The 24126-nt window shown below is 37.2% G+C and overlaps 1 protein-coding gene across 1 annotated transcript in view; it reads left to right on the top strand.

The window, feature by feature from the left end:
* Positions 1 to 598: 598 nt before the first annotated feature.
* The window catches only part of TTC24 (tetratricopeptide repeat domain 24), a 137297-nt gene continuing 113769 nt past the window's right edge, over positions 599 to 24126 (top strand). Inside the window, exons 1-2 of the mRNA XM_053719920.1 lie at positions 599 to 682; positions 19810 to 20595. Of these exons, the coding sequence (XP_053575895.1) occupies positions 19833 to 20595 (763 nt within the window). The 5' untranslated portion in view covers positions 599 to 682; positions 19810 to 19832. The remainder of the gene's footprint in view (positions 683 to 19809; positions 20596 to 24126) is intronic.

The raw sequence follows: 24126 nt of genomic DNA, 5'->3' as shown, positions 1-24126 counted from the left end.
ATTTTGAAAAAAAAAAAATGGCTGGAAATTGCAAAGTGCTACTTGTACTTATTGCCTTATAACTTGCAAAAAAAGCAAAGAACGTGTAAACATTGGGTATTTCTAAACTCAGGACAAAATTTAGAAACTATTTGGCATGGGTGTTTTTTAGTGGTTGTAACAGATTATGGGGGTCAAAGTTAGAAAAAGTGTGTTTTTTTCCATTTTTTTTATCATATTTTATAAATAAAAAAATATATAGTAAATTATAAGATAGATGGTATCTTTAGAAAGTCCATTTAATGGTGAGAAAAACAGTATATATAATGTGTGGGTGCAGTAAATGAGTAAGCGGAAAATTACAGCTAAACACAAACACAGCAGAAATGTAAAATTAGCCCTGGTCCCAAACGGTCAGAAAATTGAAAAGTGCTGTGGTCCTTAAGGGGTTAAAGAAAATACAACAACTTGGCTCTTAATTTAAAATAGTTGGACATTTCTCATTTGTACTAAGTGAATGAGTATCTGGGGGTGGAAAACACTGCTGTTGTATTGTTGCTTTCCGTTGCCATAGGAGACACTGACAAAGCAAGAAGAGCCAGGCTTGGAAAGAAAACACCTCTAAGCCATTTAAGGGATGTCGTCCAAGTAACAGAGACAGACAGAGAGTGGAACTTAATGCCAGGGAGCTAAAGAGCCAGCGGTATGTCTTGCATTATCTACATCATATATATAACTTTAACACAAAGTCTTTATTTTCCTATATACATTATATTTCATATAAGAGAGATGCTCTTATTTTTGTGTTTGTATTCCTCTCCTCTATGTTGACTTCATTCCTGAGAAATTTACATACACTAAAGTGATGTCTCCTTGCTGGCACTGCTAGGTAATTGCCCTTGACTTATAAATGTCACCTATCACTAAAAAGAAAGAAATAAAAGACTACTTTATTCTCTTTTTGATATGGTAAGAAGAGTGGACTGCTGGGTGAGATACAGTTTTAACAGTTAGTTACAGAGATAATGATCTCATTGTAGCTTGGCCAAAGCTTCACAGAAAACACTGAAATGCAACTGATGTGTGGCCATGAATCCAAATACTCAAGAAATCAATCATTATCTAACTACTATACGTGTGCATTGACATGTAGATTGTATACATTTCTATATATATACAATACTTGGTACATGTACATTGACATTTAGATTGTATACAGTTGTTGTACAGATACAATACTTGGTATGTGTTCATTGACACATAGTTTGTATACAGTTGTACAGATACAATACTTGGTACGTGTGCATTGACATGTAGATTGTATACAGTTGTACAGATACAATACTTGGTATGTGTGCATTGACATGTAGATTGTATACAGTTGTTGTACAGATACAATAATTGTTATGTGTGCATTGACATATAGTTTGTATACAGTTGTACAGATACAATACTTGGTACGTGTGCATTGACATGTAGATTGTATACAGTTATACATATCCAATACTTGGTACGTATGCATTGACATGTGGTTTTTATACAGTTGTACAGATTCAATACTTGGTATGTGTTCATTGACATATAGTTTGTATACAGTTGTACAGATACAATACTTGGTATGTGTGCATTGACATTTAGATTGTATACAGTTGTACAGATACAATAATTGGTATGTGTGCATTGATATATAGTTTGTATACAGTTGTACAGATGCAATACTTGGTACGTGTGCATTGACATGTAGATTGTATACAGTTATACATATCCAATACTTGGTACGTATGCATTGACATGTAGTTTTTATACAGTTGTAAAGATACAATACTTTGTACGTTTGCATTGACATGTAGATTGTATATAGTTATACAGATACAATATTGATTGATAGGTACATTGTATACAGTTGTATAGATACAATACTTGGTACATGTGCATTGACATGTAGATTGTATACAGTTGTAAATATACAATACTTTGTATGTGTGCATTGACATGTAGATTGTATACAGTTGTACAGATACTATACTTGGTACATAGGCATTGACATGTAGATTGTATACAGTTGTACAGATACAGTACTTGGTACATGGGCATTGACATGTAGATTGTATACAGTTGTACAGATACAATACTTGGTTCATGGGCATTGACATGTAGATTGTATACAGTTGCACAGATACAATACTTGGTTCATGGGCATTGACATGTAGATTGTATACAGTTGCACAGATACAATACTTGGTTCATGGGCATTGACATGTAGATTGTATACAGTTGTACAGATGCAATACTTGGTTCATGGGCATTGACATGTAGATTGTATACAGTTGTACAGATGCAATACTTGGTTCATGGGCATTGACATGTAGATTGTATACAGTTGTACAGATACAATACTTGGTTCATGGGCATTGACATGTAGATTGTATACAGTTGCACAGATACAATACTTGGTTCATGGGCATTGACATGTAGATTGTATACAGTTGCACAGATACAATACTTGGTTCATGGGCATTGACATGTAGATTGTATACAGTTGTACAGATACAATACTTGGTTCATGGGCATTGACATGTAGATTGTATACAGTTGCACAGATACAATACTTGGTTCATGGGCATTGACATGTAGATTGTATACAGTTGTACAGATGCAATACTTGGTACGTGTCGTGTGCATTGACATGTAGATTGTATACAGTTGTGCAGATAAAATACTTGGTACATGTCGTGTGCATTGACATGTAGATTGTATACAGTTGTGCAGATATAATACTTGGTACATGTCGTGTGCATTGACATGTAGATTGTATACAGTTGCACAGATACAATACTTGGTTCATGGGCATTGACATGTAGATTGTATACAGTTGTACAGATGCAATACTTGGTACGTGTCGTGTGCATTGACATGTAGATTGTATACAGTTGTGCAGATACAATACTTGGTACATGTCGTGTGCATTGACATGTAGATTGTATACAGTTGCGCAGATACAATACTTGGTACATGTCGTGTGCATTGACATGTAGATTGTATACAGTTGTACAGATATAATACTTGGTACGTGTGCATTGACATGTAGATTGTATACAGTTGTATAGAGACAATAATTGGTACGTGCGCATTGACATGTAGATTATATACAGTTGTAAATATACAATACTTGGTATGTCTGCATAGACATGTAGATTGTATACAGTTGTACAGAGACAATAATTGGTACGTGCGCATTGACATGTAGATTGTATACAGTTGTGCAGATACAATACTTGGTACGTGTGCATTGACATGTACATTGTATACAGTTGCATAGATACAATACTTGCTACGTGTACATTGACATGTAGATTATATACAGTTGTAAATATACAATACTTGGTATGTCTGCATAGACATGTAGATTGTATATAGTTGTACAGAGACAATAATTGGTACGTGCGCATTGACAAGTAGATTGTATACAGTTGTAAATATACAATACTTGGTACGTCTGCATTGACATGTAGATTGTATACAGTTGTACAAATACAAAACTTGGTACGTGAGCATTGACATGTAGATTGTATACAGTTGTACAGATATAATACTTGGTACGTGCGCATTGACATGTAGATTGTACACAGTTGTACAGAGACAATAATTGGTATGTGCGCAATGACATGTAGATTGTTTACAGTTGTACAGAAACAATAATTGGTACGTGTACATTGACATGTAGATTGTATACAGTTGTAAATATACAATACTTGGTACGTGCGCATTGACATGTAGATTGTATACAGTTGTACAGATACAATACTTGGTACATAGGCATTGACATGTTGCTTGTATACAGTTGCACAGATACAATGCTTGGTACATAGGCATTGACATGTAGATTTTATACAGTTGTACAGATACAATACTTGGTACGTGTGCATTGACATGTAGATTGTATACAGTTGTACAGATACAATACTTGGTACGTGTGCATTGACATGTAGATTGTATACAGTTGTACAGATACAATACTTGGTACGTGTGCATTGACATGTAGATTGTATACAGTTGTACAGATACAATACTTGGTACGTGTGCATTGACATGTAGATTGTATACAGTTGTACAGATACAATACTTGGTACATGTGCATTGACATAAAGATTGTATATAGTTGTACAGATACAATACTTGGTACGTGTGCATTGACATGTAGATTGTATACAATTGTACAGATACAATACTTGGTACGTGTGCATTGACATGTCAATTGTATACAGTTGTACAGATACAATACTTGGTACGTGTGCATTGACATGTCGATTGTATACAGTTGTACAGATACAATACTTGGTATGTGTGCATTGACATGTCAATTGTATGCAGTTGAACAGATACAATACTTGCTACGTGCGCATTAGATTGTATACAGTTGTAAAGATACAATACTTGGTACATGTGCATTGACATGTAGATTGTATATAGTTATACAGATACATTACTTGGTACGTGTGCAATGACTTTTCGATTGTATACAGTTATACAGATATAATACTTCGTACGTGCGCATTGATATGTCGATTGTATACAGTTGTACAGATACAATACTTGGTTCCTTGCGTATTGACATGTAGATTGTCTACAGTTGTACAGATATAATACTTGATACGTGTGCATTGACATGTAGATTGTATACAGTTGTAAATATACAATACTTGGTACGTCTGCATTGACATGTAGATTGTATACAGTTGTACAAATACAAAACTTGGTACGTGAGCATTGACATGTAGATTGTATACAGTTGTACAGATATAATACTTGGTACGTGCGCATTGACATGTAGATTGTATACAGTTGTACAGATATAATAGTTGGTACATGTGCATTGACATGTAGATTGTATACAGTTGTACAGATATAATACTTGGTACATGTGCATTGACATGTAGATTGTATACAGTTGTACAGATATAATACTTGGTACGTGCTCATTGACATGTAGATTGTATACAGTTGTACAGATATAATACTTGGTACATGTGCATTGACATGTAGATTGTATACAGTTTTACAGAGACAATACTCGGTACGCGTGCATTGACATTTAGATTGTATTAAAAAATTACACTTTTAAAAAAAATCTTTTTCAACTTATTTTATTTTGACATTTTACAACAAGAAAAGAAGGGAACAAAGAGTAAAGCATGCTTATCTCCATATGCTATTGTAAGTCCCAGCTGATTAAATATACTGTACTACATTTCTCCTTGAGTATACAGGTAGACAGGAAGTAGACAGGAAGTAAGCCTGTGGTATATCCAACATATTCAAGCAACAAAAAGGAAAATACAGAGAAAGAACATAAAGAGAAAACAGAAAATAATATAATGACTTCACAAACAATTACATTGACCTGGTTTCCATTGCTGTTGAAAAGTGTAAACAGGGGGTAACAACAAAAATCTCCAATAAAGTCTATGGAGAGGTTTTAAGTTACCACCAGTCTTTACAGTTTGCAACAGCAATGGAAACAATGCAATTGTAGGCAAAGTAAGGCCTCGTTTCCATTGAGATGGTAAAGTTTGGAAAGTTTGGTGGTAAGATATAAAATCTCCAAAGACTTTAAAGGGACATTAAACACTTTGAGATGGTAATATAAAATGATAAATTGTATATAATAAAACAACTCTGCAATATACTTTCATTATTTATTTTGTCCTCTTTGCCTGTAATTCCATTCTGAAATTGTGAGCTTTTCAGTTCCTGCTAGAAATGGAAGTGCAGAACATTGTTAAATCCAGCACAACCATTGGCTGCACACTCTAATGACCTATGTATAACTGTCCCTAATTGGCCACAGCAGAGAAGGTAACACAAGTTACAACATGGCAGCTCCCAGTGTTTTATAGACACTAAAACTTTACACTTATTTTGTCACTTTTTAAACAACTAATGAAACTTTAAAAAATACATCTACATGTTAGTCATGGACTAATCTCTTCTTTGAATGTTTTTATCACAATTTACCACATCAATGGAAACTAGGCCTATGTGAAGTTCTTGGTTAATAAAATAAATCTAGCTTTTGAGCATCCTTTTTTAAATACGTATCCTGATTTGAATGCAAATTTTTTCAACCATAAGATATTAATTATCCTTTTGACCTAAAGCATACTACTGTAGAAGTCTAGTGTGTTAGAGGTCAAGTAATCATATCTTTCAAGGAAAATATTTAATTGGACTTGGTTATTTGGTTATAAGCTTGCAGTGCTGAAATTTCTACCTTTATTCACATTTGAGGTATTAACTGCTAATACTTAACAACTTATAGGGGTCAATTTATTAAAGGCTTTTTCTGCCTTCACCCCCCTACGACTGCAGGTTCTCTCAAGACAACCTACAGTCCATATTTATCAAGCAGCGGTCATCAGACCGCTGCTTCCCTAACCTCTTCTACACCTCTGAGGTGGAGAATTTCAATCTCCCCCGTCCCGTCCGACTGGGGAGATTAACAGCTACTGCCCGCGTGTGATTGGCTGTGCGCGGGCAGGGGGCGGCGTTGCACAAGTGCGCAAAATAGCCTTCTTGTACAATGCTGAATTCCGGCAGCCTAATTCAGCCCGCCAAAGGCGAGCTGCGGGGGACAGGGGCGCATATGTCCGCGCCTGTCCGCCATCGCTTGATAAGTCGACTCCATAGGGGTAGATTTACCAAGCAGCGGATGCTGCTATCTACCCCGTACTTTCTGGGTCGCCAAAAATGTAATTTAAGAAGCTGCGGTCATAAGACCACTCCTTCTTAACTCGTCCGCCACCTCTGAGGCGGCGGACAGCAATCAGCCTGATCAGATACGATCGGGTTGATTGATACCCCCTGCTAGCAGCCAATTGGCCGCGAATGTGCAGGGGGCAGCATTGCACAAGCATTTCACTAGAAATGCTTGTGCAATGATAAATGCCGACAGAGTACACATTGATAATTCTACTCCATAGAATCTAGTGTGGAACAGTTTTGGGGGAATATTCAACAGAAATGTTATTGGGTCTAATTGTAAGGGACACTTAAATAGCTTATTCACATGTCTTATAGCTTCTGAAAATGGCTATAGTTTGGGACATATCCACAAAATATTATAAAATGAACCAATTTCTGAGCAATTTGTTCTCTTGGTATCTTTATTTGAAAAAGCAGGAATGTAAGCTTAGGAGCTGGCCCATTTTGTGAATCATGAAAGAAAACATTTGGATTTCATATTCCTTTATTAGGTATAAGCGAACTGTACAGGTGGTATGATTTTTTTCTTGTAAGTTTAGATCTCTCTTTGTGTTTAAATATATAATGATTGTATTGATGGTATCTCAAAATATGGCCTGTAGAAGCCACCTCCTAGTTGTTCTATTTCAGATTTGGGAAGTAATTTAGAGAGTTTGTGAGTAAATAAATTAGTAGTAAGTTATGAATATTTTTGGTGTATAATATTGTCCTGTAGGAATTCCAGGTTCATAAGAGATAGGGTTAAAGGAGATGGGATAGTAGGAATGTAGGAAATGGTGGCAGACCGTATATTATTATACATTTCTAAAATAATTGGCTAATCCTTTGTTTGGCCTAGTCTATATCAACAGCTACTCCCAAGCTGCAGACAGTTACACTGTGTTCTGTACCAGGGCTGGACTGGGAATAAAAAGCAGCCCTGGAAAATTTGGAGATTTGCCCTATTTTCTGTTGACTCAGTATAATATGCACACCCTATGTTTCTCAAATGGGATTACTGGGATAATCTTCCAATAATTTGTTCCAGATTGTTGTTATATGCACTCTAAAGCCCAATTGCATCCATTAATCACCACTTTAAATTGTAACTTTCCAGTCCCAGCTGCTGCAGCCCACCGGGAAATCTGTACTAATTGTTATTGTGCTTCATATAAACACTAATGCAAAATTATATTCTGAAAAATAGTACTGTATCTCTGTACAGTTGGAGGCTGGGAACTCACAAATCCCTGTGTTTAGGAAAGAAGTAAAGAGTTGCACTAGCAAGCATTGGGAGACTTGTATTCCAGATACGTATTTATAACTGATTTTAGTTTGGGGATGTAGAATTTGGGGAGGGGTATGGGTCTGTCTGAAGTATATATAAGATTTTTGGAAGAAGTATAATTTACTCTAGCAATTCAATAGATTTTTTGGGAAGCAAGGAGATAGTTTCTGAAGTAAAGTCAATCAACAGTGTTTCATAATTAAATATATACCTTTTTTTTTGTATATCAGCAGATAAATTGATCCCTTTAGTATTTGAGGGATTCTTATTTAAAAGTGAAGGGATTGCAAGATTTAAAATTTTGGAATATACTTTGTGTTAAAGGGACACTGAACACAAATTTTTTCTTTCATGATTCAGATAGAGCATGCAATTTTAAGCAACTTTCTAATTTACTCCTATTATCAAATTTTCTTCGTTCTCTTGCTATCTTTATTTGAAAAAGAAGGCATCTAAGCCTTTTTCTTGGTTGAGAACTCTGGATAGCAGTTTTTGATTGGTGGATGAATTTATCCACCAATCAGCAAGGACAACCTAGGTTGTTCACCAAAAATGGGCCGGCATCTAATCTTACATTCTTGCATTTCAAATAAAGATACCAAGAGAATAAAGAAAATTTGATAATAGGAGTAAATTTGAACGTTGCTTAAAATTTCATGCTCTATCTGAATCACGAAAGAAAAAATTTGGGTTCAGTGTCCCTTTAAGTTAATTGGAAGGTTATTTGGATTTTTATTGAAATTTATAGAGTAATGAAACCTGGTCAAAATCTCCCAGTGTCTTCCATTTCATAGAGAGAGACTCATTAATGACATTTAGCTCCAAACTGTCATTTTTCATTGGAATTACAGGTAAAGTTGTAGACTTGTATACTTTTTCTGTATTTGTTTAAAAATAAAATAAAACCAAACAAACATTTGGGAATAGTCAAATCTAAATGTGATATGTGGGAACGGGGCAGGTAATTGGAGCAGAGGCATCATGAGTGTTTGGAGGAGGAAGGGCAAAATAAGCCAAATAACCGTCCTAGTATTTTTCTCTTTATATTTAAGCATAAGAATAAAGTTGTTTTTTTTTTACTTGTTTTTCTACAGCTAGATTTAGCTGTAAAATCCGTTACCTATAAGTTTTTGATCTGTTTATCTATAACAAAATAAAAAAATAAAAAAACAAACAAAAAAAATGTTGTCAGTCAACACCAGAATTTTTGTTATTTAAAAAGAAAGATAATCCCTTTATTACCCATTCCCCAGTTTTGCATAACCAACTCAGTTATAATAATACACGTTTTACCTCTGTAATTACCTTGTATCTAAGCTTCTGCTGACTCCTCCCTTATTTCAGTTCTTTTGACAGACTTGCATTTTAGCCAATCAGTGCTCAATCCTAGGTCACGTCACGTGCATGAGCTCAATGTTTTCTATATGAAACACATGAACTAATGCCCTCTAGTGGTCAAAATGCTTTCAGATTAGAAACAGTCTTCAAGGTCTAAGAAATTAGCATATGAACCTCCTAGGTTTAGCTTTCAACTAAGAATACCAAGCAAAATTGGTGATAAAAGTAAATTGAAAAGTTGTTTAAAATGACATGCCCTATTTAAATCCTCAAAAGTTTTTTTTGGACTTCACTATCCTTTTAATGTTTATATCAGGAAAATATGAGATCTTGTTGTTTTATGAGAATTTATGTAAACCTTGATGCGGTTATTATGCTTTTTCTTTTTATGGATGTTACGTTTTGAGTGATCTGCGCATCACTATCTTTGTACAGAATTGATCTTGCAATAAAACTTTAAAGGAAAACAAAAATAAAAAAAATAATTGATACCAATGAGCCACCATTTTTAAAATAATGTGCAGCACATATGTGTACAAGCAAATCTGTCCTGCTGCACGTGCCATTAGAATTATTTTGTCTAAAGCATTTTATATCCCTAGTCCTCCCTGGAAAATTCTGCACATGAACAGAGGTGCACTACCCTCAGGGCTGGTACTCTATCCTGGATCATGAGGTTTTACTACACACTTGTCCAAAGGTTAAATATACCAATACTACTCTTTGTGGATGAGGGAGTGGAGAGCCTGGTGTTTACTGTTCCAGTTTTCTGGGGCATTTGATGATACTACAGCCTATGTACACAGATATATCTAGTAGAGAGTTTCTTGTTTTTTGGGGCTTGGAATGTTCTTTTGGAGGATCAGAAGACTGTACTACAGGGACATTCTTCTGTGACAGGCACCATGACTGCAAATAGAATAACAGAGACCAAAATTTAGAGCACAAAAATCACGAGTAAATATATTATTTGTATATTGTGTAGAATTAATAAATATTGCTTCAGACCTAAGGGATAAAAGGAGCAATGTTGTGCGTATGTAAAAATCCCACTTAATACAATCTACTTAAATGAATAAATAAAGACACCACAACAGTTGGGAGTTCAAGACCGTTTAGATCATTTATTAATCAAGAGGCACTCCCTGTATGTTTATTTATCAAAAAATATGAAGGCTTTCCAAAAGTTTTAATGATAACTTATTTACATGGATACATGTAAATGTCCAAACCTTTTAACTTAACCAAACATTAAGCGACATTATCTAACTAACTAACTCATACGAAGCGGGAAGCAGGCCCAGGCAGCTGATACAAAGCGGAACCCGGCTACAACGCAGCACCGATAGAAGGATGAACTCGAGCTGTTCGGCCCACCGCAACCCAGTAGAAGCTTTCCCCAGGCCTGCGCCTGAGTACGTCACTCCCCCTGCAATGGCCGTCACTCCTCCCCGCTTTTTATCCGACGCCTGGGACACTACCTCCCGCCTTTAGAGTGTTACACCGCTCAGACCATATTGGACCCCCGGACTTGCCAGGCAAACACCAAGCAAATTCCAAGGGGAGCTAACAAAAACTAAAAGCCCTGGACTGACCAACAGACTATAGTGTCCACTAACCCAGTCCGGGGCCAGGGGAACTAAGTGCTGTCTAAGTAATCTAAATTGCCGCTATAACGGGGTTGGGAGGGTGGGAGAAGATCTGCAATGACCAGGAACAGAAAAGAGGGCCTGGAACTCCCAGAAGCCCCTTTTTAACTGTAAGTAAAGATCCCTCCCTTAGGACTGCAACAATGTTGCACACCTAACACACAGCCCACAAACACTCGTCCTCCCTGCATCCTTAACCCTTAAGATGTTACTGGCTAATCTGGAGCCCTGCACTTACCTTAAGGAGAGAGACCTTTCAAAACCTTGTGTTTTAAAGGGGCATGGGAATGATGTGTTTAAAGGGTCATTAAAAACACACTAATTTGCTGATAAAAATGATGATAGATGCAAGTCTTACCTTGATATCATGGTCTCAGAAGAGACAGCACTTGAATTCAAAGTTGTTTATGTTTTCAATTTTTAAGATGTGGTGATTTAAAGATATTTGCAAGTGTGCACAGTTGCTCTCTCCCATGTGGAAGCTGGAAGCATACACCATTAAAGGGACAGTAAACCTTAAAAATAATGTTATATAATTCTGCACATAGTGCAGAATTATATAACATTACATTAGCGCAAACATTATAAAACAAAATTTCCCCTTTGAATTTTTTAAAAAAACTGCTGTTTTACAAACCCGCTCTCTGTGATCTTCTGAGCTGGTCTGTTTTTTTCAAACAGCGCATCGGGCCAGCTGTATAGTCACAGCCCGGCCTGACCGTGCCATAGCACTAAGTGCAGCTCGCTCCTGCTGTCTGACAGAACAGGAGCGAGCTGCACTTAGTGCTATGGCGCAGTCGGGCCGGGCTGTGACTATACAGCTGGCACGATGCGCTGTTTGAAAAAAACAGACCCGCTCAGAAGATCACAGAGAGCGGGTCTGTAAATTTTTATAATGTTTGCGCTAATATAATGTTATATAATTCTGCACTATGTGCAGAATTATATAACATTATTTTTAAGGTTTACTGTCCCTTTAAAGGGACATGATACCCAAATGTTGAAGCACTTGAAAGTGATGCAGCATAACTGTAGAAAGCTGACTAGAAAATATCACCTGAACATCTCTATGTAAAAAAGAAAGATATTTTACTTAAAAAATTTCTCAGTAGCCACATCCCAATGTAAAGTGACTTTAAGTAGCCAATCAGGATGCTAGTCACAGGACTTGCAAGAGAGCGTGCATCTGGCATGTGTAGGCACAATCATGTTATTTCCCTACTCAGTTTAGGTAAGTTTACTATTAAATATTGCGAGATTTCAGTAAAGTCTCTTGAGGTCACAGAAAAACCAAAGCATGAACTCAGCACTGCTCATGCTGATTGACTATTGTTTGTTTTTTGGTTTTGGTTTTCAACCTGCAGCTGGACAGTTTAACTGTTCACAGAGCACTTACTATTATGAGATGAAGAAAACTTGAGGTAAAATATCTTCCTTTTTTACATAGAGATATTTAAGTGATATTTTCTTGTCAGTTATAAGTTATACTGTAAATATTTTTTTATTTTTGTAACTTAGTTCTTTTTTATTTTTTGTACTTTAGTTAGTTTATTTAATTGTATTTATTTGTAGGTATTGTATTTAATTAATTTATTGATAGTGTAGTGTTAGGTTTAATTGTAGATAATTGTAGGTATTTTATTTAAGTAATTTATTGATAGTGTAGTGTTAGGTTTAATTGTAACTTAGGTTAGGATTTATTTTACAGGTAATTTTGTAATTATTTTAACTAGGTAGCTATTAAATAGTTATTAACTATTTAATAGCTATTGTACCTGGTTAAAATAATTACAAAGTTGCCTGTAAAATAAATATAAATCCTAAAATAGCTACAATATAATTATTCGTTATATTGTAGCTATATTAGGGTTTATTTTACAGGTAAGTATTTATCTTTAAATAGGAATAATTTATTATAATAAGAGTTAATTTTTTTCGTTACATTTAAATTATATTTAATTTAGGGGGGTGTTAGTGTTAGGGTTAGACTTAGCTTTAGGGGTTAATACATTTATTAAAGTAGTGGTGAGGTCCGGTTGGCAGATTAGGGGTTAATAATTGAAGTTAGGTGTCGGCGATGTTAGGGAGGGCAGATTAGGGGTTAATAATATTTATTATAGGGTTATTGAGGCGGGAGTGAGGCGGATTAGGGGTTAATAACTTTATTATAGTAGCGGTGAGGTGCGGTCGTCAGATTAGGGGTTAATTATTGTAGGTAGGTGGAGGCGACGTTGTGGGGGCAGATTAGGGGTTAATAAATATAATATAGGGGTCGGCGGTGTTAGGGGCAGCAGATTAGGGGTACATAAGTATAACGTAGGTGGCGGCGCTGTGCGGTCGGCAGATTAGGGGTTAATAATTGTAGGTAGGTGGTGGCGACGTTGGGGGCGGCAGATTAGGGGTTAATAAATATAATATAGGGGTCAGCGGTGTTAGGGGCAGCAGATTAGGGGTACATAAGTATAACGTAGGTGGCGGCGGTGTGCGGTCGGCAGATTAGGGGTTAAAAAAAATTATTATAGTGGCGGCGATGTGGAGGGACCTCGGTTTAGGGGTACATAGGTAGTTTATGGGTGTTAGTGTACTGTAGAGCACAGTAGTTAAGAGCTTTATGAACCAGCGTTAGCCCAAAAAGCTCTTAACTCCTGTTTTTTTTCTGCGGCTGGAGTCTTGTCGTTAGATTTCTAACGCTCACTTCAGCCAAGACTCTAAATACCAGCGTTAGAAAGATCCCATTGAAAAGATAGGATACGCAAATGGCGTAGGGGGATCTGCGGTATGGAAAAGTCGCGGCTGGAAAGTGAGCGTTAGACCCTTTAATGACTGACTCCAAATACCAGCGGTAGCCCAAAACCAGCGTTAGGAGCCTCTGTCTCACACTGTGCATAGTGGTTTAGTGCACACTCAGAAATCCTCTCAAATGCTAATACTTTACTCCTTGTAATAACATTTCCCATGCTCAATTAGCACTCTGCTGTAGTTCCCACTGGTGGCTGCCAAAATTTAAAAAAAAAAAAAAAAATTTTTTTTTTAGTTGTTCTTGCCTCATGGGGCCCCCCTGGTCCATTGGGCCCCTGACAGGAGTCACCCCTGTCACCCCCTGATGGCGGCCCTGTAGCTATCTTAGGGTTTATTTTTATTTTACAGGCAAGTTTGTATTTATTTTAACTAGGTAGAATATTTATTAAATAGTTATTAACTATTTAATAGCTACCTAGCTAAAATAAATACAAAAGTACCTGTAAAATAAATCCTAACCTAAGTTACAATTACACCTAACACTACACTATCATTAAATTAATTACATAAACTAACTACAATTAATTACAATTAAATTAAATAAACTAAAGTACAAAAAACAACAAACACTAAATGACAGAAAATAAAAAAATAATTTTTTTTAAACTAATTACACCTAATCTAATCCCCCTAATAAAATAAAAAAGCCCCCCAAAATAAAAAAATTCCCTACCCTATACTAAATTACAAATAGCCCTTAAAAGGGCCTTTTGCAAGGCATTGCCCCAAAGTAATCAGCTCTTTTACCTGTAAAAAAAATACAATACCCCCCCCAACATTAAAACCCACCACCCACACACCCAACCCTACTCTAAAACCCACCCAATGCCCCCTAAAAAAAACCTAACACTAACCCCTTGAAGATCACCCTACCTTGAGACGTCTTCACCCAGCCGGGCACAAGTGGACCTCCAGAGGGGCAGAAGTCTTCATCCGATCCGGCCAGAAGAGGTCCTCCAGAGGGGCCGAAGTCTTCATCCGTTCCGGCCAGAAGAGGTCCTCCAGAGCGGCAGAAGCGGCATCTTCTATCTTCATCCATCCGGAGCGGAGCGGGTCCATCTTCAATCCAGCCGACACGGAGCATCCTCTTCAAACGAAGTCCAACTGAAGAATGAAGGTTCCTTTAAATGACGTCATCCAAGATGGTGTCCCTTCAATTCCGATTGGCTGATAGGATTCTATCAGCCAATCGGAATTAAGGTAGGAAAAATCCTATTGGCTGAGCTCGCATTCTATTGGCTGATTGGATCCTTCACTAGGGTTCAATGTAGAAAGTCCCTTTTAGGTTAACCCTGGACCTTCTATCGCCATTATCCTGACTTATCTTTCTGGTCATCTTAGCCTCCCATCTCCTCTGTACAGGGTGTAGTCATTGTGCATGACCTGTGTGCCCCTCTTGTGTCATCTGCTTGTGTCCCATTGTGCACCCTTTTGTGGGTGAGTGTGTATTTTATGGAAAACTTTTAACTCCACCCCAACTTATAAGGTTAGGTTCACATAAATGATTGGCTAACACTAATTACAGATTAATTAACATTTTTGTTAATGAGCTAAGATTTAGCAGTCAGAATATTCCCTCGGAAGATGGCACTCGTCACTAAGCTATAATAGACAAATATGTATTTTGTAAATATATTCTGAAAAACAAGTCAGTATCTCTATTTGACCGTAAACCAAGGTTGAACCCAACTAATGTTTATAGATTAAGAGACTTACTGGAACCATGTATGAATAACATGGGAATATTTGTGTATATTTATAACAATAATGTAATTATAGGAATCATGCAGCTATGTTGGGGACCTTGAATATCACAATAACTAAATATGAATTATTTTGTACAAAAACTTCACCGTAAACAATGATATACTGTCAAGCAACACTAGTTAATAGCTACATATTAATACTGATTAATAATATATATTTGTACATAATTATATATAAGTAAATACACATGATCAATTTTATCCCTATATGATATAGCAAAGACACTTGTTATTTAATATGCAATATCACAAAGGTGAATTTTCCCTGACAATTGTCCTGACACGAGCAAGCTGCTGATTGTTGGCTGCACATATAATCCTCTTGTCATTGACTCACCAAATGTGTTCAGCTAGCTCCTAGTAGTGCATTTCTGTTCCTTCAAAAAAGGATACCAAGAAAATTAAAGTGAAGGTAAAGTTTGGTCATTGTGAACACATCAATGCATTAGTAAGTAAGTGAGTTTAAAATCCTCCACTAAATCCAAAATGTAGAGAAAATAACTCATTGTGTAAACCATTTACAAATCTAAACAAGTCAGAAAACTTGCTTATACCCCAGAAACTCTCTGATTACACTGTTTCCAATGCAGCAAAGGACTGCGGGGAAGATATGCAAATGAGGTTCACAATGACTCACTTTTTTACTTCTAGCCTGCTTTTTAAGATAGACTTCCCTTTACGCCAGGAGGATTTTAAACTCACTTTTCGCCTCCCCATATTTTAAATTGCTATTGTATTTCCCCCAGAAAACAATTTTACCAAGCAGTGATTCAACCTACTCCCAGCTGATGAGTGGCAATAACCAGGAAACAGCTGTCCTGGGATTGGTCTGAATCACTGTACTAACCCTAGCTAAGCTTAGAAGCTGTGTAATGCAGCGATGCTATGGCGTAAAGGGAAGTCTGTCTTAAAAAGCAGGCTAGAAGTAAAAAAGTGAGTCATTGTGAACCTCATTTGCATATCTTCCGCCAGAGTCCTTTGCTGCATTGGAAACAGTGTAATCAGAGAGTTTCTGGGGTATAAGCAAGTCTTCTGACTTGTTTAGATTTGTAAATGGTTTACACAATGAGTTATTTTCTCTACATTTTGGATTTAGTGGAAGATTTTAAACTCACTTTTCGCCTCCCCATATTTTAAATTGCTGTTATATATATATTTATATATATATATATATATATATATATATATATATATATATATATATATACAGGGAGTGCAGAATTATTAGGCAAATGAGTATTTTGATCACATCATCCTCTTTATGCATGTTGTCTTACTCCAAGCTGTATAGGCTCGAAAGCCTACTACCAATTAAGCATATTAGGTGATGTGCATCTCTGTAATGAGAAGGGGTGTGGTCTAATGACATCAACACCCTATATCAGGTGTGCATAATTATTAGGCAACTTCCTTTCCTTTGGCAAAATGGGTCAAAAGAAGGACTTGACAGGCTCAGAAAAGTCAAAAATAGTGAGATATCTTGCAGAGGGATGCAGCACTCTTAAAATTGCAAAGCTTCTGAAGTGTGATCATCGAACAATCAAGCGTTTCATTCAAAATAGTCAACAGGGTCGCAAGAAGCGTGTGGAAAAACCAAGGCGCAAAATAACTGCCCATGAACTGAGAAAAGTCAAGCGTGCAGCTGCCAAGATGCCACTTGCCACCAGTTTGGCCATATTTCAGAGCTGCAACATCACTGGAGTGCCCAAAAGCACAAGGTGTGCAATACTCAGAGACATGGCCAAGGTAAGAAAGGCTGAAAGACGACCACCACTGAACAAGACACACAAGCTGAAACGTCAAGACTGGGCCAAGAAATATCTCAAGACTGATTTTTCTAAGGTTTTATGGACTGATGAAATGAGAGTGAGTCTTGATGGGCCAGATGGATGGGCCCGTGGCTGGATTGGTAAAGGGCAGAGAGCTCCAGTCCGACTCAGATGCCAGCAAGGTGGAGGTGGAGTACTGGTTTGGGCTGGTATCATCAAAGATGAGCTTGTGGGGCCTTTTCGGGTTGAGGATGGAGTCAAGCTCAACTCCCAGTCCTACTGCCAGTTTCTGGAAGACACCTTCTTCAAGCAGTGGTACAGGAAGAAGTCTGCATCCTTCAAGAAAAACATGATTTTCATGCAGGACAATGCTCCATCACACGCATCCAAGTACTCCACAGCGTGGCTGGCAAGAAAGGGTATAAAAGAAGAAAATCTAATGACATGGCCTCCTTGTTCACCTGATCTGAACCCCATTGAGAACCTGTGGTCCATCATCAAATGTGAGATTTACAAGGAGGGAAAACAGTACACCTCTCTGAACAGTGTCTGGGAGGCTGTGGTTGCTGCTGCACGCAATGTTGATGGTGAACAGATCAAAACACTGACAGAATCCATGGATGGCAGGCTTTTGAGTGTCCTTGCAAAGAAAGGTGGCTATATTGGTCACTGATTTGTTTTTGTTTTGTTTTTGAATGTCAGAAATGTATATTTGTGAATGTTGAGATGTTATATTGGTTTCACTGGTAAAAATAAATAATTGAAATGGGTATATATTTGTTTTTTGTTAAGTTGCCTAATAATTATGCACAGTAATAGTCACCTGCACACACAGATATCCCCCTAAAATAGCTATAACTAAAAACTACTTCCAAAACTATTCAGCTTTGATATTAATTAGTTTTTTGGGTTCATTGAGAACATGGTTGTTGTTCAATAATAAAATTAATCCTCAAAAATACAACTTGCCTAATAATTCTGCACTCCCTGTATATATATATATATATTTCCCTATCATTTCAATGATAACTCTTCCCAACCTTTCCTTTCCTGGTGTTCTGTGCTGTGACATATAGAGCGGTCCCACCCGCTCTATAAGTATCTCAAAAGCACATTCACGATTCTCTGTTAAAATGCGCATGCGCAAATCAGCAATTTCACTCTCTAATGTGCTTGTCAGTATAAGAGCCGTCCGTTAGACAATGGCTTATTAGGGGTATTCCTATAAGAAACTAATACGCATGCGCGAAAGGGAGCGTGCATGGATTCCACGATCAAGTAAAAAAGAATAGCGCATGTGCAGATAAACAAGACGTTGATGACGTTATAGTGCAGCTGCCTAACGGCCAGATTTTTAATTGGATCCTCGGAAAACGTGATCAACACAGAATTTTTTTATAACGAGTTGAATTTGCGGACCTTCAAAAATGTATTAATTACGGCTATAACTTTATTTACACTTAAATATGAATTAAACTCATATTGATTTGGGACAAAGAAAGTTATTCTAGATCGACACCTAGGCAACTTTACCTTCACTTTAAGAAGATTTGATAATAGAAGTAAGTTAGAAAGTTTGTTTTTAAGATTGCATGCTCTATCTAAATCAAAAAAGAAAAAAAAATGTGTTTCATCTCCCTTTACTTGAAGGGGTAGATTTAACAAGCAGCTGACGCTGCTTTCTAAGCCCATCGTTTTGGGCTCGCCAGAAACAGAAGTTAAGCAACTGGCGTAAGACCACTGCTCCTTAACTTCTCCACCACCTTTCAGGTGGTGGACTGAAATCATCCTAATCTTATACGATAGGGATGACTGATATGACCGATTGGCCAACGGTGAGCAGGGGGCCGCATTGCACAAGCATTTCATTAGAAATGCTTGTGCAATCTTAAATGCCGACAGCATATCATGTCCGCCCGGCACATGTTAAATTTACCCCCATGGGGCCCATTTATCAAGCTCCGGATGGAGCTTGAGGGCCTGTGTTTCTGGCGAGACTGCAGGCTCGCCAGAAACAACAGTTATGAAGTAGCGGTCTAAAGACCGCTGCTCCATAACCTGTCCACCTGCTCTGAGGAGCGGACAGACATCTCCGCAATTCAACCCGATCTAGTTAATTGACACCCCCCTGCTGGCCGCGAATCTGCAGGGGGCGGCGTTGCACCAGCAGCTCACAAGAGCTGCTGGTGCAATGCTGAATACGGAGAGCGTATTGCTCTCCGCATTCAGCGAGGTCTGTCGGACCTGATCCGCACTGTCCGATCAGGTCCGACAGACCTTTGTTAAATAGACCCCTATGTCTCTACCCATTTTCTGTCTTTGTGTTTCCCTCTCTCAATTTTTTTTCCTACAGACAAAATGATTCTTTTTTGTTTCTGTTCACTGGCCAGATAAACTATTAAAGGAATTGTTTTATGCTATGATGCTGTGTTCTGGTTCCAATTTAATTCTCTCTACTATGTTGTGATTTTATTTTACAGCTTTTAAGACTGGGAATTTGGAGATGGCTTCAGAAGATTTGTCAAATGAGGATCCAAAGACTGAGGACACAGGACCTCCTGATACTCGTACAGTCAAGAAAAAGAAAAAAAAAATGAAAGATGCAGTAGATACTTGTGGCGAGACTAACAGCCAAGAGGGCAATTCTGATCAATTACAGACTGAGATTGAAAAACTTACCAAAGTGGGACACAAGGCTCTTGTATCTGGTGACTTTCAAAATGCATTGGCCTCCTTCAAGAAGGCTTTTCTGCTTTCACTGGGTACCAAAATAAAGACAGTACAAAGAGCCTGCGCTTTTAATCTTGGAGCTGCATATGTGGAAACAGGAAAGCCTGAGAAAGGATTAGAATTCTTGTTAAAGTCACAGCCGAAAGACAATGAAGAACAAGGAAAACACATAGGAGATCTTCATTTCAATCTAGGCATGGCCTATGAAGGGATGTGGGACTTTCCCAAAGCCATAGAACATTTTAGGAAAGCTGCTACTCTCTACAAGCCATCTCAGCCTGGGAATGTGGCAGACACACACATGAAGATGGCACACTGTTACTTGGGCATGAAGGACAGTGAACGGGCAGCTCGGTGCTTTCAGGAGGCTGGGGAACTATATATGGAAGTCCAGTGGTTGGATATGGCAGCTCGGGCTTTTAATGATGCAGCTAATTACATGTTGCAAAGCCAAAACTTTAATTCAGGTCACATACTTCAAATTCTCAATGAGACTCGTCTGCTGTGTGAACACCTTTCTAAAAAGGATCTGTTAGGTATGTCTATTTCCTTTATAAAAATATAACTATGTTATTTAAGCTTAATACAGCAATACAAAAACAAATGAGATGGTTTATGTGCCAGTTGCATTTGCTACTTCTAGATTTTACTAACCCCTAAACTATTCCTTTTAACCCTATCTGAAACGTGTACAGCTGTATACTATATTTTCATGTGGGCATTATATCACCTGTATACCATTGAGGAAGACTCGAATCAAGGTCAGATATCCTCAGTTTGCTGTCCTAGTCTAGTTTCCAAAACTCTCCTGGCAGGAACAGATAGAACAGTAAGAGAGAAAGAAAAGAAAACTCTACTGGCAAGGAAAGATAGAACAGTACAAGAGAAAAAAAAGAAAACTCTTCTGGCAGGAACAGATAGAACAGTACAAGAGAAAGAAAAGAAAACTCTACTGGCAAGGAAGGATAGAACAGTAAGAGGGAAAGAAAAGATTGTATGAGGGGAGATACTAATGTGTAAGCCAGATAGAGGAGAGGCAAGATGGAAAATGATGAAAGAATATGAGCAAACTTCCAACGGCTCAGTGTCCTATTGTAGATAGAGGCACAGATGCCCAGTCTCACTCTTCCTCATAGCAACAAGCATCCAGCAGTGCCTTTCACGCTATCACTAATATGGCCTCTTCCTTTATTATCTCAAGCCTACATTAAACTTAAAATTTAAAGGACCAATAAATATAGTAGAATTACATAGTACATACATAATAAAAAGACAATGTGGCGCGTATATTTCACCTAATAAATGTATTAACCCCTAATCTGCCATTCACCCACATCGCAATTAACCTAATAAATCTATTAACCCCTAAACCGCCATTAACCCACATTGCAATTAACCTAATTAATCTATTAACCCCTAAACCCCCACAACGCAATTAACCTAACACCCCCTAAATTAACCCCAAATTACATAAAATAATAAAATACTAAATTACAATTAAAATAGAAAATCCTAACAGTACTTCAAAAAAACAAACAACAACCTAAGATTAAATTAAAATAATCTAAAATTGCAAAAAATAAAAAAGTCTAACATTACAGAAAATAATTAACCAACTGATCAAAAATTAAACCTAATCCCTATGGAAATAAAAAAGCCCCCCAAAATAAAAACACCCCCTTATCTAATACTAAATTACCATGCCCTAAGTTAAACGGCTCTTTTGCATTAAAAGAAAATACTAAGCCCCCCCTTTAACAGTAAAACTCCCCACACACCAAACCCCCCAAAATAAAAAACACTAAAAAAACACTAAAAAATCCTAAACTACACATTGCCCCTAAAGGGGCATTTGTATGGGAACTGCCCTTAAAAGGGCATTCAGCTCTTTTACAAGTGCCCAAAATCCCTAATCTAAAAAATTTAAAAAATCCTAACTCTAAGACCCAAATATGTACTCACCGTTCCTGAAGTCTGGCGGAGAAGGTCCTCAAATCAGCCAATAGGAATGCAAGTGACGCCATATTAAAATGCGTAACTTGCATTCACTATTCAGTGTACGGCGGTGATCGTAAATAGAGGATCCTCTATGGCGGTTTAGTGGTTAATAGATTTATTAGGTTAATTGTGGGTTAATGGCGGCTTAGGGGTTAATAAATTTATTAGGTTAATTGCGATGTGTGTTAATAGTGGATTAGGGGTTTAGCGTTGTGGGGGTTTAGCGGTTTAGGGGTTGATAGATTAATTTGGTTAATTGTGATGTGGGTTAATGGCGGTTTAGTGGTTAATAGATTTATTAGTTTAATTGTGATGTGGGTTAATGGCGGTTTAGGGGTTAATACATTTATTAGGTTAATTACGATGTGTGTTAATAGCGGATTAGGGGTTAATAGTTTAATTAGGTTAATTGCGATGTGGGTGAATGGCGGATTAGGGGTTCATACTTTTATTATGTAGATTGCGTTGTAGGTGAATGGCGAATTAGGGGTTAATAGTTTAATTAGACATATTGCGTTGTGGGGGGTTGTCTGTTTAGGGGTTAATACTTTTATTATTAGTTGCGATGTGGGGGGATTGTGGATATATGCGTTTTTACGCGTCGGGTTTCTTTTTGAGAGGCGGGTTAGACTTTTACGGGATATTAAACATTTTTTTTATTTTCTTAGGCACCGTTAGTTTCTAACATGCCGTAAGTCACTGGCGACTCCAGAAATGTGTATTTACGCATATTTCTGGACATCACTAGTTTATCCGACTTACGGCACTTTATGAACTGCCGGCACCGTATATGTGATTCCCCGATGTGCGAAGGGAAATTACGGGCGACGCGGGTTTCAGCAGTTGCACTGACACCTGCGCCGTATATGTTATGTCGCCCGCAATGTTTATGTCCCTTAAAAGTACCACTTTTAGGTCCCTTACATATAGTTGGTATTGAAAGAATGCTTAAAGGGACAGTCTAGTCAAAATTAAACTTTCATGATTCAGATAGGGCATGCAATTGTAAACAACTTTCCAATTAACTTTTATCATTAAATTTGCTTTGTTCCCTTGGTGGTATTTTTGAAAAGCTAAACCTAGGTAGGCTCAAACTGATTTCTAAACCGTTGAAAACCGCCTCCTAGCTCAGAGCATTTTGAAAGTTTTTCACAGTTAGACAGTACTAGTTCATGTGTGTCATATTGATAACATTGTGCTCACTCCCGTGGAGTTATTTAGGAGTCTGCACTGATTGGCTAAACTGCATGTCTGTCAAAAGCACTGAGATAAGGGGGCAGTCTGCAGAGGCTTAGATACAAGCTAATCAAAGATGTAAAACATATATTAATATAACAGTGCTGGTTATGCAAAACGGGGGTATGAGTAATAAAGGGATTAACTATCTTTTTAAACAATAAAAATTCTGGGGTAGACTGTCCCTTTAAGTGAATTGTTTAGAATAGATATACATTTTTAATTAAAGTTTTTTTTCTATTAATAGTTTAATTATTGGAAAAGTATAATATGTATAAAGTGCTCCTGCAGTAAATGAAGTCAGTGGTAATAGGTAATATATTTTATAAGTTGACTAAAATTGTTTGATAGCTGAGGAGCAAAGTTTTCACAACCATCAAATCTTATTCAGGTGTAGCAAATTTATCTTAAAATGTTTAAAAATTATCACTTAGGACCTCGATGAGATAAAAGTTCTCAGTGAGATTATGTTAAAAAAATAAATAAAATACTGTATGTGTATATTGATGATTTCCTTATTTCTATATCATCACACTACACACATTAGTTAAACAGAGACAAATCTAAATATTATGTCTCAAGAGACCTAAAAAAAATAAAATATTAAATTCGTACTAAATGGCAGCAGTGATTGCAACAATGTTCCTAACAATCAGGTAGATTACGAGTTTTGCGTTACGGCTTTTAACCATGAACAAAATGACAAGTAACGCATATTACGAGTCGTTCGGTATAGCTATACCGCAAGCATTTTAGCCTGTAACGCAACGTCCATTCCGTACTAAAAAAAAATGACGTTTTTGTGTAGGATTTTCATAGTGCCGGTATTACAG

This window comes from Bombina bombina, chromosome 1 (assembly GCF_027579735.1).
Source record: "Bombina bombina isolate aBomBom1 chromosome 1, aBomBom1.pri, whole genome shotgun sequence".
NCBI classification, from domain to species: domain Eukaryota; kingdom Metazoa; phylum Chordata; class Amphibia; order Anura; family Bombinatoridae; genus Bombina; species Bombina bombina.
This window is presented reverse-complemented; position numbering and strand designations above follow the sequence as displayed.